This window comes from Camellia sinensis, chromosome 13 (assembly GCF_055761805.1).
Source record: "Camellia sinensis isolate YWXY chromosome 13, ASM5576180v1, whole genome shotgun sequence".
Lineage (NCBI taxonomy): Eukaryota > Viridiplantae > Streptophyta > Magnoliopsida > Ericales > Theaceae > Camellia > Camellia sinensis.
Genome location: NC_138973.1, coordinates 131,242,348 through 131,257,752, shown reverse-complemented (window position 1 = coordinate 131,257,752; position 15,405 = coordinate 131,242,348). Strand labels below are relative to the sequence as shown.

The 15,405-nt window shown below is 34.4% G+C and overlaps 1 protein-coding gene across 23 annotated transcripts in view; it reads right to left on the bottom strand.

The window, feature by feature from the left end:
- Positions 1–476: 476 nt before the first annotated feature.
- The window catches only part of LOC114289296 (Small nuclear RNA activating complex (SNAPc), subunit SNAP43 protein), a 30,906-nt gene continuing 15,977 nt past the window's right edge, over positions 477–15,405 (bottom strand). For all 23 annotated transcript variants that reach the window (XM_028232987.2, XM_028232981.2, XM_028232988.2 and 20 more), the window contains 5 exons: positions 14,666–14,779; positions 6,029–6,227; positions 5,868–5,913; positions 2,688–2,763; positions 477–1,141 (listed from right to left, as the gene is read on the bottom strand). In XM_028232987.2, coding sequence (XP_028088788.2) covers positions 810–1,141; positions 2,688–2,763; positions 5,868–5,913; positions 6,029–6,227; positions 14,666–14,779 — 767 coding nt within the window. In that variant the 3' untranslated portion in view covers positions 477–809. The remainder of the gene's footprint in view (positions 1,142–2,687; positions 2,764–5,867; positions 5,914–6,028; positions 6,228–14,665; positions 14,780–15,405) is intronic.

The window sequence follows — 15,405 nt, the reverse complement described above, 5'->3', positions numbered from 1 at the left end:
ACTAAACGTTCTAGACCCACATGAAACAACAGACCTACTGATGATAAACGATCAGTCAACAATTTTCCCAATCCCCTCCAAACAAGTAGATAAACTGATACCTAGAGCTAGGGCTACAACTTGAACGGATTCAACCCGAATAACCTGAACCCAACTCGAATTTTTTAGGATTTGATTAAAATATTTTCAAATTCGATACCGACTTGGATAAAAATTCAAAAGTCAGGATTAAATTTAGACGGACTTGGACAAAGATATTAAACAACCCGAATTATACATATATAAATATATAAAATTAAAGTAATTTAAATTATTAAATCATATTGAATATATATTATATATATAAATAATATAAAATCTTGCTCTTTTTTTTTTCACTCATAAATTGTAAAGGCTACTATAACAGTATCTCTCTTACATAATATAAATTATTTGTTTTGATGGTATTAATGATTTTCTATATATAAAAAAAAATGTAAATAGAGTCAAATTATAATAATTTAATAATGTAGCTGGAAAAAAAAAATTACAATTCAGGCAATTCGAGCAACTCGGGTAATTCCGATTTAACTCGGATTGGGCTTAGGCAAGCAACCACGGATTACAATTCGGGCTTAGACGGGCCTCGACAGATCTCAACACAACTTGGGCTAATCTTAGACAACCTCCCAATCTGACCGAACCCGCCCAAGTTGCACCCCTACCTAGAGCTTCCATTTTAACCTCCTCGCCTATATTTTTGAGGCATTACACGTTGTACTGGTTCCTCCGCAGATAGTACTCTCTTTTTCACCCGACAGGCATCTCTGTTACAGTTCCTCACCAGACAACATCTGTCGTTCCAGCTCATCACCAAATTTTTCATCATCTTCTGGTTGTTCAATGTTTTCACCATCTTTCTCTTGTCCAAAATGTTCATTGTCTTCCTGTTCAAAGTTAACATCATCTTGCTGTTCAAAGTTTTCTTTGTCTTTCGATAGTTGGGGTCCTTCACCAGCAGCCTGGTTTAATCCTGTTTGTTGATAAAATGATTCTTTCTGGGTGTTCCAGTCTTGAGCAGTTTTCTCCACCATCTCTCCGATCAATTTCTTATTTTCTGCAATGTGTTTTATGTTTTGGACATCCACCAGCTCGCTAGCCTCTGTAACAGGAACACAAGTAAAAAGGTTTTCAACTAAAGAAAATAGTTAATCTCTTCTTTAAAAAAATTATTTACCGCAGAAACTTATTGATTGCTGGAGAAGAATTTGCAAGTCTAGAGCCATTATTAGCCAATAAAAAAAGGGAAGACATAAATAAATAAAAGAAGCAAAAAAATACATGAATAACCTCGTAAAGGTGATCAATAGAACAGATTTAGGGTAATTAATTAACACAAAAAGCAAACATTGTCAAAGAAGAATATGTCAAAAGTCTGAATCTCACAAAGCGCTTGAAACCTTGGGGCCATCCCCAGGACTTGTGCTCAATAATTACCCGAAATGTGTGGGACGAGTTGTGCATGTACCTACGGTAATGCTGGGACCCCCAGCACCCCCACCTCCACATGGGGGGCCAATGAAAAAAAAAAAAAAAAAAACAGTTATGGACCAATCAAAAATCAGTGGGGGTGATGGGGTCACCCCACTGGGGTCTTATGCATTTTCCATATACCTAGGATACTAGGTGAGGCAATGCCAAAAAAATTAAAAAACTAATAAAAAAATAAAAACTCAGATGTTCTTCCACGGTCCACACTACAACAAAATTGAGCTTAAAAAGTTTCATGCATAATTTGGATATTGTTCCCAATTCATGATAAGCATGAAATTAAAATTACACGAGGTACTTTTTCAGTGAAAAAATTTGGATCCGACTTTGGACATCCCTTCTTTATCTTTAGGTGGAGCTTCAAAATTACATTTTTATAATTTAAAAAGTGACGCATTTGGTAGTTGTTAAAAAAGTATTTTTTTTCTTTTTCTTTTTTTGGGTCAGTGGGAAATTTGACTTTTCAAACTTTTGTAGTTCCTTCTTTAGCTCAGGAAGACTAATGTGTTTCTACTTTTTAGCTTATTAGCCACAAAAAAAAAAAAAAAAAAAAAAAAAAAAAAAAACAGCTTTTTTAGGCCTTGCCGACTGGGGCCTTAGAATTGCATTACAAGGATTTCATCAAAATGCCCAGACTGAGTAGATTACTCATGTCACAAGTGCTCCATCTTAACTACTCCCTCTGTCTCAAAATGTTAATTCTTTATTTTATTTTTTATTATTCCAAAATATTAGTCTCTTTTCAAAAATCAAGTACAAAAATAATATAAATTTCCTATTTTGTTCTTTAAATCCATTAGCATAAAAAGTACAATTATGACATTGATATTCTCAAAAAAATATACTATCAAAAGGTAATTTTAAAAAATTAATTTTTTTATAGTGCAATAATTGTACTATCAAAAAAAGTTAGATTTCCCAAAAAGAATCATTATTTTGAGACGGAGGGAGTAATAATATAGTAAAAGCAAATGGCATTCCAAATCCAAAGGAAATTGTAGTCATTCAAAGTCTGCTTAGGCCCAATTTTGCAGACTGATGTGCACAAGCACCACATGGTGGCATCGGCACAAGGTTGAATCGTTCAGAAATATTCAACACATAATTCTATGTTTTATCATTCCATAAATTTGAAGATGATAGCTGTATTATGATACCTTTGATTGCCAGTTCCTTGGCCACTGCATAATCAGTGGACATTTTCTTGAGTACATGAACGTCAAGTTCCATACCCTAGAACACATGGGAAATTGGATTTAGTTTTTTAAACTAGAAAATAAATATCAAATCAGATACAGATTAAAGCACATCAAATTTATTTTTTATTTTTTATTTTTATTTTTTTTTTAAAAAAAAAGAGACTATTTTGGAGGAAATTCATGGTATATTGTAAATTCCAAGATTGTTCTTTTGACATGAGAACTTCTTGCTATTTAGTACAGCAAGTTAAACCTGCAAATCAGTTAAATCCATCAGGACCCACAGAAAGTACCTATCTTTGAGTTTTATGTCTTCAAAAAAGCTTTTGTTCTACATTGGTCAAGTAGAGAAGGACATAGGCCAAACTTTTGATATCAAGGATCTAAGATGTCTCGAATATTTTCTGGGAATTGAGGTGGCTCACTCAAGACAATGGATTTTCTTGTCTCAAAGGAAATACACTCTTGACTTGCTTAAGGATACTGGTGGTGTAAACCTACTTCTACTCTTATGAATCCTAATCTCACATTAGAGTCTTATAAGTTGCTGGACGACCCAGGCATATATCAACATCTTGTTGGACGTCTCATTTATTTGACCCACATTAGACTTAACTTGACGCTTGAGGTTTGTGTTGAGTCAGTTTATGCATGCACCCCGTACAGAGCACCTTAACACGGTCCATCACATTTTGAGGTACTTGAAAACTTCTCCTAACTTGGGATTGTTCTTCATAGCTGGTAATCAATCTGGGCTCTCCTATTTCACTGATGCTGGCAATGCAGGATCTAGGACTGATCAGCGTTCTACTTCTGGCTTCTATACTTTCTAAGGTGACCATCTTATCATGGAAAAGTAAAAAGAAAGCAGTTGTTTCTAAGTCTTTTGCAAGGGCTGAGTATCGGGCTATGGCACATAGAACATGTGAGATTCTATCACTTTACTCTATTCTAGCAAAGTTGGATTTTGAGGAGACTACTCATTCCTCTTTATTTTGTGACAACAAATCTGCCATTATGTTATCCTCTAATTCTATGTTTCATGAGCGTACCAAGCATATCGAGGTTGATATATAATTTATGAGAGAAAAGGTTCGGACTGGTATTTAAATCCATCCTTTGTCTCTTCTTCTTAGTAGTTAGCAGACATGTTCACAAAGTCTGTGGGACCGACTTTGCTCCAATCATCCATTGCCAAGCTACGTTTGTTGAATGCCTTCACGCTAGCTTGAGAGGGAGTGTTGAATTAGGAAATTTGAATATTTTGTTTAAAATAGTATGTATAAAATCCATGATTGTTTGAATCACGGATTTAGTGCATTGACAATTTTATTTCCTTGTTTGTAATATGAATTCATTATATATACATGGCTCTCTACCTCAATCAAAGGTAAGCCAATACAATTATTTTCATTCTTCTGTAGAGTGGGGTTGCAGGTGATCAATTTCTGGCCTATAGTTTTCTCATAGGAGCTCTTTGTATTGGCTGTGAGATAGCAAGGAGGAAGAAGATGCAAGCATAGAAACTATGACGATCACATATAGCGAGATTTGTTGGGTTTGTAAATTTTCTGCTTGGAGAGTGAAAAGAATCAAGACATGATAATTGTTAACTTTTTCTTCTGTATTTGTTCTGTCAACATTTCGCTTTTAATGCTTTGGTGGAAGACTTGGATGCATATGGTTCTATATTTGTGGTGGGGGTGTGGTAGCAATAGTGGTGGCGGTGAAAATTTTAATTTATATTATTTAAATTTTCTTTCCCCAAGTTTCTTTATAAATAAATGAAATATAATCCTATTCATTTTCTGCTTATTGTCAATTTTTTGTGTTTGCTAATGATGGCAACCAAAGCATGCATTTGCTACATGTTTCCGCATTCTCATTTTAACCATTATATTGTGGCAACCCTTATTATCTATGTTAATATATTAGATATTTGAGGAAGTGCATTTGAAACATTTATAATGGAACAATTTTAAGAAAAACAAATAAAGAAATAAAACCTACTCAATCATTTAAATACTCTTTATTTCAGTAAAATGATTGGCCAAACTATCTATAACCACAGCAAAGGGCATTACCTCAAGGTATAATCCAATTATAATAAAATCACGAGTGCCTAAATCATTTCAGTTTCAAATGACGCTATTAAGCATCTCAACCAAAGCTTGCTTAATAAAAAGACAAGATCAAGACAAAACAAACACAAAATATAACTTGAATGTTATGTGGATAAAGATTTGCTAAGAGATGTTGCTCAGAATTCTATTGAGAGTCCACTCGCTATTAGCTCACTTAAATCTCTTCACTTGCATAGTAAACTGCGCTCGCCCTAGCAAAGCGATCTCAGAATTGATTGCAAGAGTGATTTGTGTAAGCGGTTTTGTAACATTATAATGGAACAATTTTAAGAAAAACAAATCAAGAAAGAAAACCTACTCAATCATTTAAATAGTTTTTCTTTCAGTAAAATGATTGGCCAAACTATCTATAACCACATCAAAGGGCATTGGTATAATCCAATTAAAATAAAATCACGAGTGCCTAAATCATTTCAGTTTCAAATGATGCTATTAAGCATCTCAACCAAAGCTTGCTTAATAAAAAGACAAGATCAAGGCGAAACAAACACAAAATATAACTTGAATATTATGTGGATAAAGATTTTCTAGAGAATTTAGCTGTAAAGACTGAAACATAGTTCAAAAATTCAACGGAGCGTGTAGCAAATGCATGCTTTGGTTGCCATCATTACCAAACAAATAAAGTTGACAATAAGCAGAAAATGAATAGGATTATATTTCACAATCAAATCAGATGTCATTTTAAAAATCTAGTTTGCAGTTGCTTCATATCAACAATTTCATTGCATTTCTAACGTCTCCTATAAATATATTTTTCATTTCTCATCTTCTATTTGAAACATTTTTTCTACTATAATGTCGTTTCTCATGTGCAATGCATGTGCTTCCTTTACTAGTATATATACATTACTACAACTTGTCAACTTATATGTTTATCCGTTTGATGATTTTTACTTTTTGCCAAGCGAAATGAATTGCACCTTTAAGTTAGCCCTGCAGTAGACAAAGATTATCCTTTTCAAAATTTGTCTAATAGAATTTAAGAACTTACCAAGTCCGTGTGGATGAAATTCTCGATCCGTGTATTTGAAAATAACCTATATGATGAAAAGAAAGGCAGTGAGACACTAAGAAGCTTCAGAGGTTTGTAATATTATGAGGGAACTCGTTAACGTTAAGATAAGAAACAAAAAATCGAGGGCTGAAATATACTTCTTATGTGCAACTTGAACGCGAGCATTCTGTATATCTGTGAGTTCATTTACCCTCTCAGTCACAGAGCCATCATTTATGTCCACAAACCCAAAAAGGAACACATTCCTTTCCAGCATCTTTTTGACCAAAGCAGATGCTACTTTTATGCCCTTTTCTTTCACATCAATGACAAGGTTTCTAAGTCTCTTCAGCTCCCCTGTCAAATGGGGAATAAATAAATAAATAAAAGAGACAGAGAAAAGAAAAGAAAAGAAAAGAAAAAAGCATGATTGAATTGAAAGAAGAAAAGGAATAAAAAAATGAAACAAGAAGACAGTAACAGCAGATACACACTAGTTTTCAAACACAAGTTCAAGCTTTGAGCTGATCATGTCAATCTTCATTAGAAAATAGCTAGAACCAAAGAGAAATGCGATTATTTCCTTATCATTTCTAATTTATTTTGTTCCATGTTTTTATTGCAACAGGAAACCATTTGCAGCCAACAGATTTTACACTGTAACCCAAGGGAACAACAGACTTGGTCTAGATGAAGCCGGATCATGTTTTTAAATGCCACATACAATGTCCAAGGAGTGTTGATGTCCAACACATGTCAGACACAAATACGGAAACTAAGTCAAAGTGTTGGTGCTTCAAACAATACACTGGCAACTTTCATCGGACACGTCACACATTAAACCCCTTTCCTTTTTCTGCGTTTGTGTGTGTACTGGGGAAACAAGCAACAATAAGATATTTTCGACTCACCCAAGTTTGCTTGGTTCTTTCTATCTCCAAAATCCTAAAATGTACATAAAACTCACAGCTTGAAAGGCTCTGGATAGATTCAAACCTAGTCAAAGAACTGCACAAAATCAGCATTGATAGGTGCCAGAATGTATACATGGAGCCCCCCTAAACTACACTAGTTAAATCCATATCAATTGTTATTTGATGGTTTTAATGAATTTGCGTGTTGTGCAGGTCCGTTGTGTTTTTGCCATGAAAGTGTCTTCAATGAAAAAAATTGAAGCACCAAAGTGCAGAGCTAATCAAAGTGAAAAACTCCAAGTTCAAGGCACACGGTGAGGCTGGGCACAGGTTGTGGTGTGCCCAGGCACATGCCTGCAGAATAGAGCTTCAGTGATCCCAGGGACGTGATGTACGGAATTAACTCAAATTTTAGTGAAAACACACTAAATCTTGACCAAAAGAGGAGAGGAAAAGGGAGCAATGTATAAATAGGAGATCCCAACTTGGTTCTAGGGTTCAAACTTTTGGAGAGTGACGGCTAGCAACTAGAGAAGATTTGCGGCAAGTTCTTCATGGCATTTTCTTCGTTCTTGATGGATTGTCTCTTCTCCATGAGCAGCTAGACGCCATACTTAGGGTTTAGATGAAACCTCAACCAAGTAATGTTGATTACTGTAATTAGTTTTGGGATTGGTTGTTGATACAAGTTGTATAACTTTGAGACAATATATTTTTATACTAGATTCAATTCTTTCTATTGAGTTTGATGTATTTGATTCTTGTAGTTTTAAATACATGGTTATACAACCATTTTCATTGTACATGTAACTGTGATTTTTTTTTTTTTTTTTTGGATAAAGAAATTATTAAGTTTCGTGTGTGATAATGCCCTAAAGGTGGTACACGTAATTGTGAATTGCGATAGCTTATGCTTAAACAAGAAGAGTCGTGGTGGTTAAACTTTGTTGAAGTTGATTCGCTCTCATTAAAGATAGGTTATGTTACACCTAATTCATAACTACATGAATCTTCTTGAGGAGTTGGAGCTTGTAGTCACAAAGGGCTGTTTGTTCAATTAATCAAATCGCAAAATTGATACAATATTTGTAGTTATGAAGCTAGGGGGATTCAACACCCTAAGCTCTTTCAATTGTTGAATACTTCGTTAATTTAATTGTTTTTCTTCAAGTAATTTGAGTTTAATTTAGTTTTATCAAATTCATAACTCCTCTTTTTCTTTCAAATTAATTTAAAGAATCAATTTCAATAATTAACACAACTTACCATTTTGGTCTCTAATGTTCAACCCGGATTACAACTGCTATTCTATTTAAATTAAGGTTATAGTTTGGTTACTGATTTTTAAATGATCAATTTTTGGCGCCGTTGCCGGGGACAATTTGCCCGGTTGGTTAAGTCTTGGAATTTAATTTTTATATTAATTCTTCGGTTAGAATTTTTTGTATATAATTTTTTGTTTTCGATTGTCAAAGGGTAAAATGCAGATTATTCGAGTGATTGCAAATGGACTTGCAGCTAACTGTGACCCAAGGACCCAAACTTTGGGGCGGGGTGGGGGGTGTGTTGGGTTGGGGAATTCCTTTTGTAAAGTACTGTAAGTGTGTCAAATTGTTTAAAAAATATTTCACAATAACCATTCCTTGGAAATCCAATATGATTATTTGCAACACACACAACCAAGTCCTCCTAGTCTTATTCCTCCAAGTGATGTAGGCTATCTTAATATAAAACCTGAAGTGGTTCATATGCTTCCTAAGTTCTATGGCTTACCCTATGAAAATCCGCACATTCACATTAAAGAATTAGAGAAGGTTTGTGAGTTTTTACATGACCTGAACATAAACAAGGAAGTGTTTAAGCTTCAATTGTTCCCACTTTATAAAGGTAAGCGATGATTCCATATTTTGAGACCAAGCTCCATTGAAACATGGCAAGTAAAAAATCAAATTTTAAAAGAATTTTTCCCAATTCAAAAAAAAACATTGTTCATTGACAACAAATTGAAAATCTTTTACAAGAAGAAAGTGAGACATTTTTTCAATGTTGGGAACGATTTGAGTCTTTGTTAAACTCTTGCCCACATCATGACTATGAGACGGGATGCATCATTGTTTTCTTTTATGAAGGATTATATTTTCAAATGCGTCAGTTTATAAAAAAACTGAAATGGTAAATTTTTTGAAAAATATCTTGAAAAGGCTTGGAATTATTTTTATCAATTAGTAGAAAAATCTCAAAATTGGGATGACGTTGAAAATTTTGATTAGTCAGATAAAGTGGAGTTTAATGTCATAAAAATTAGTAACTTTGAATCACTTTTGATTGATGGAAAGGTTGAGGATGAGTTGCAAATATAACTAGTGAGAGTCTTGAAGATGAGTTGCAAATATCATCCATGTTGAGGATACCCAAGGTGATAGTGTAATTGGAGAGTATAGTGATGAGATGAGTTGCAAATATCATGCACGTTGAGGAAACCCAAGGTGATAGAGTAATTGGAGAGTATAGTGATAAGACAAGTGACCTTGGGTGTGATTTTATTTTTGGTTTTGATCTTCTTGATTCCACTAATAGAGTTTCTCTTTACACTTTATTATCCATACACATTTATCTACTATTCTGATTGTGCCCATTTTCCAATTAAGCAAATTCTCTTGATTGCGGTAACAAAGCCAAAACTTTTTGTTGGGCTGAATAATTTTTGTTGGAATGACCCATATCTCATTAATCTATGAAGCACCGACACTTCTAAACAAATGTCGTATCTATGTCGGACACACGGACATGTATGGGACACACCACACGGCGTGTCCCCTTATTTGATTAATTTATTTTCTAGAGACACGCCGGGGACACACTAGGGACATACCAAGTTGTCTTTTCCCTCATTTTATAAATTGTAAATGTTAATTTGAAAGTGCTTTTTTAAAATAAAAAAAAAATAGAATTACAGTTAGCTTTTGTTAATATTGATTGTTTGTCGATGTAATATTAATCTAGATAGTAGATAGCAAATAAAAATATATAAAAACATATTTTATTACTGTGTCCCCGCCGTGCCTGTGTCCTTATTTTTTTGAAATCGCCGTATCCCGTGTCCGTGTCCGTATTCGTGTCCACATCCGTATCCATGCTTCTAGTCATTACTCATAAGAGAAAAAAAGTTAGTGAAAGTTCTTGTATCACCTGTATTTTATTTATTTATTTATTTATTATTTTGTTTTTATACTTTTGATTTTTTTTCTTCTTAGAGTTCTAGGTCTTTTTATTTTTATTTTTACTTTTTTTCCACTTCCTTGGATGTTGGTTACGCATTGTGCTTTAAGTTGGAGGGAGTCTCTCGCCCTGGTCTCTATGTAACTACTTACTTCTCAAGGTGATACCTTTCCTTTCCTTTTATGTACTTGACTCCATCGTATACTTTGGTGTGCCTTATTGAGGACAATGTGACATTTAAATTGGGGGGAAGGTAATTGTGCTTAAAATTGAAAAAATTTCAAAAAAAATTCATCTCCAGATAGATGTTTTACTTCTAATTTTGAAGTTAAATGAGTACTTGATATATGTAGTTGATATTGGATGGTTGTCAACTACAATTTGAATTCATTGACTAAGTTAACCTATTGAACAATTTCATGGGTTAAGTGACGCTCCATTAGTTCTTTCTACTTGTGCTTAACAAATAGTGTACCACTTATTTACCTTGAAATCACTTGAGCACATGAGTACAGTTATGTGGCCCCTAGAATTGAGATGGATATGCATGTTGTTGATATTTTGTGATGAATTGGATGACCTATAGAATAAGAGACATTGGCTTGTTTACAATTTACAGAAGACAAAAAAAACAATTTTTTTAAAAAAAGGAAGAAGAAAAAAAAAGGAGCTTATATGTTTGTTTTGCCATGCTCTTCATTTAGTTGCCGGCCTTTTGCCTCAGTAAGCAGTGAGTGTTATTGTCAAAGGGTTAGAGTTTGTGTCGGATGAAAAAATGACTAGTTTGCGTTTGTCTATGTAGCGCGGACACGCGGACACGCAATTTTTTTAAAAATAGGGGACATGACACGCTGGGGACACGTTTAATATATATAATTTTATTTATTTACTATATGTCTAAAATAAAAAGAAAATTATTGATTCTTATATAATTATAATAACAATAAAATTAATAAACACATCTTTAAAAAAAATTTAATAAAAATGAGTTTTTTTAAATAAAAATAAAATATTCTATGAATTTTAGGTTTAACAAAAAATAAGGATAAAAAAAGGGGAAAAAAAAAAGAGGGAGAGAGAAATAGGAGAAAAAATAAATAAAAAAGAGAAACAGTAGAGTAGAGAAAGAAATCAAAAGACAGAGAGAGTCAGAAAACGCAAAGACGAAAGGGAGGAGAAGAGGAAGAAAATGAAGAGAAGAGGAAGAACAGAGAAGAGAGAGACAGAGAAGAAGAAGAGAGAAGATGAAGAAGAATACCTCAGCTTCTTCGATTGATCTGAACAGGTTAGATTTCTTCCTCTCCCTCGATCTCTTTCTTTCTCTATCTCCTCTCCTCTCTCGATCTCTTTCTCTGTCTCATCTCCTCCTTCGATCTCTTTCTCTCTTTCTGTCTCCCTCGATCTCTCTCTCTTTCTCTGTCTCCTCTCCAACAGTTGGGGCTTCTTCGATCCACCTCACGCATGTCCGAAAAGTGTCCCGACGTGTCCATGGCGCGTCTGACTGGAAAATTTCAAAAAAAAAAAAAGAGGACACGTTAGAGAGAGTGTCAGACACGTGTCTACTGCGTGTCCGACGCGTATCCGTGTCCGACATTCGTACGCAAGGCTTGGGGACGTGTCGGTGCTTCATAGGCGTTTGTAGCCTTTTTAACTCGAGTTCTTAAGCCCATTGGGGTGTCTCTACACCTAATTCCCTAAATCTATTTGGTTAAAAGTCATTGGCCTAACACTTGCTATATGGATTAATTAGAAAGCTTAAGGGACCAATACATAGTCACAAGAAAAAAAAATGTAGATCAAAGTCAAGCCATTGGTTGCAATGGCTTATGGGATGTCTTGTGAGATATTGATAACATTTATATCGGGATTAAGTTAGGGGTCAAGCTACTGTGTGAACATTCACTTTACACTAAGGGGTATGCAATGATTTTCTACTAAAGTACAAATATATTGAACTTGAGCAACATTGCTTTGAAGTTGGGTGTTTGACTGGTTAAAGTAGTCCATGAATGAAAATTGTGGGTCTTAAATGTTTGATATTCTGTGGGGGTGTTTGTGATGTAAGTTTGGAGTTGAAATAGTCAATAAAGACAAAATAGCCAATAAGACAAAATATCACATATAAATCATAATTATTTCACTTTTTCTCTCACAACCATCAAAAAAAAAAAAAAAAAAAAACACTAAAAATTATCACAAATACAACCTTTTTAACTAGACTAAGGCCAAGTTTGGCATCTCCCCAAAAAGCCAAAAAGTCAAAAAGTTACTCAAAAAGTTAAAAAGTTATCACTATTCACCAAAAAAAATATTAAAAAATTAATTTTCCACACATCCATACAACTCAGCAATCATGTATGGCTGGTGTTGTGCAACGTTTGTCCCAAAAATTGCACAGTTTGAGTGCAACTTTCACACACTGTTGTTCAGCCTGTGGGGGCCCATCACGGGTCCCGTTTTGATAATATGAACCGTTCAATGTATAGAACTCGTCGAGTACTATATGTCTAAAAGAAATCACATTGATCGGATATCGATAACTACATGATCAAATCAATTTTGTATAAAAAAAAAATGGATGGTGTTATAATTAACGATTGAAAAAAAACGAATCTAATCAGATAGCTATCGATATCCGATCAATGTGATTTTTTATAGGCATATAGTACTCGACGAGTTCTACACATTGAACGGTTCAAATTATCAAAATGAGACCCGTGATGGCCCCCATGGGCCGAACAAAACCGTCCAGTGCAATGCCCGAAAAATAGAAAATAATTTCTTACTATCAATTCGGCTTGCACATTGTACGGCTGTGGCCCACACATCTCTAATCTTCTCCTACACACTTCTTTATACAATTTTTTAATACACATTTTTCCATAAAAAGTCAAAAAATTAACCCAAACACCTATATTTTTTTCCTCAACTTTTTAGTCCAAAAAGACAAAAAGAGCACTTATTTAAAACACCTCAAACAATCCCTAAAATAGCCAAAAAACTAAAAAGCCAATCAAATAGCCAAGTTCCCAAACGAGCCCTGTATTGACTCCTTGACAAGGTATCTGTTTGAATTCAAAAGTTGAAGTCGGGTACTCTATCTTGTGCTGTAACCATCAAGCTTTTTTTTGTTCAAGCCACTAGCCAACCTCTATTTAGTTGACATTGTTCAACGAATGTGTGGGGGTGGTATGGCAACCCAAGAAGGAATTGCGCGCAACGGGCCTACTTATCTAAAAGACAGTGGCTAGTCGACTCCATCTTCAAACGATAGGTGTTTCCCATCGAACATAAGGAAAAGCGCCAAGTCGACTTTTTGCATGTCTTATACAAAATCGAGAATGGTTACTGGGTGAATGTGTCACGCCCCGATTTTTCAAAGATTAATTAGGCAAAATCTAATTAACTTACATGAGGTTTTAAGTAAAACTCTCTTTATTACTTAGTTCATACTCGAAGTCACTTTCCCTAGCCAATTCTCATTAAATTCTCACAATTAGGTTTGCAAACATGCCGTTTGATAGCTTTTGAAATAATTCACCCTTTAAGTTTAATAAAAACTCTAGTGTTCTCTCACATGCTAAACACATCCTTACTTGGCGCACAAACCAAGTTGAAGTATATCATGCAATAACGGAAATAAATGTTTAAGTTACAGCCCGAAGTTAATTAATACAATAATCCGACAAAAGGTGTAAAAGCACACAGGCCCAAATTAACCTAGGGTCTATACTTAACAAAATAAACCACGTCCTGACACTCACGCTGACGGGTGTCCATCGGTACATACACAATGTAGGGGGGGTGAGTATTGACATTCACTCGACAGTAATATCATTTCTTACTAAGTAAACATATCAGTGTCATGACAAGTAAAGTTATGCAATGAAATGCCCAATTAGCAAGGGCATTTTAGACCATACATGTTAAATTTGTCTTTAAGACTTTAAGATTACAAATCTCAAGGACTTTAACTAGCAAGCAAATTGTTGGTGTCTTTAAACTCTTACACAAACTTGTAGAGGAATGCCTCCCTAGTTTTTCCAAAAAATTATATAACATTGTAATACACATGATGTATTCATCTCATAAATACTTAAAAACATAACATCTTGAGTGCATAAGCTGTGTTTCGAAGAATGCAGAACATTATTATTATGAAAGGATTCATCACAGAGGACATGTTCAGAGGGATCACGAAGTGTTGCCAAAGTGTCGATAAAGTGTCTGATGTTATAAATTTGATTTTTAAATTAACACATGTTAGTGTCAGACACACTTTAGGAGTGCCCAAAGAGTATTGGTGTCAGACACACACTTCCTCCGCAAAAGTGTTCGTGCTTCTTAGGTTACCAATATTGAAAGAGTTAGGGCAGAAGGATCGCAACTGAGACGAATAAATCATAAGAAGTCTACATATAATTTATGTACTAGTAGAAAATAAAGATATCAATTACAAACACGTGAATATAGTTTTAGTACCAACATGCTAGGTAAAAACGCACTACTCAACTAAATTTGAAAGCCACATCGAATCATTAGACTGCTTGCAGATCAAAAGAAATCACTTTATGATCTTTTGAATATGCTGAGGACAACAATATTCATCAAAATGGTAAAGATAATAAAAATCATGTTTTGAGGAAAAGCTTGCAAACATACCAAGAGATAAATAAATTTTGAAAGGAGGTTTGAATGGTTGAACTTCATGGAGGCAGTAAAGGCAATAGAGACCACCCAGTCTATGTGATAAAGAAGCTGTTGAGACCATGTAACCTGGAATTGAGTATATTACAGTTAGTCTATTGTGGTGTACATTATTATTATTATGTCCACCATAATAATAGTAATAATAAAATAATAGGAAACTTCCACACTTCAATAAAAAATAAAAATTAAAAAACAGGGTTTGATCAAATTAAACCCTGAACTTCAAATAAAGGTACAATTCCAACCATGTCCATCTCCGCTAAGTTGACCAAAGGAGAAAAATATACACAACATATTTGTCAATTTCTCATTTGTGTTTCTTCTTTATGTTAATTTTAACTTCAACCTTAACCACACTGAATCACAACCCCATTTTGTCAACATCTAAATCATTCATTTTAAAACTATTGTACACTAGACCACACTGAATCACAACCCTCCTTTCTTCTTCCCAGTATCAGCAACCCTTCCCCTTCCACCGAAGGAACCAAATTCTAACATGTCAATTTCATTTACAATATTTCTTTGTGTGTGTGTAAGAGTCATAGATTCTCAAGCTATTTACAAGGCTATTGAGTTGTTGATAGATCTGGTGTGGGAGCCGAAGACAATGACTAAATTGGAGGAGACAATCTCCTCAGCCTTGGGCAGAGCCATTCTCAATCTCATCTGCAACCACTGCCTTGTCCCAT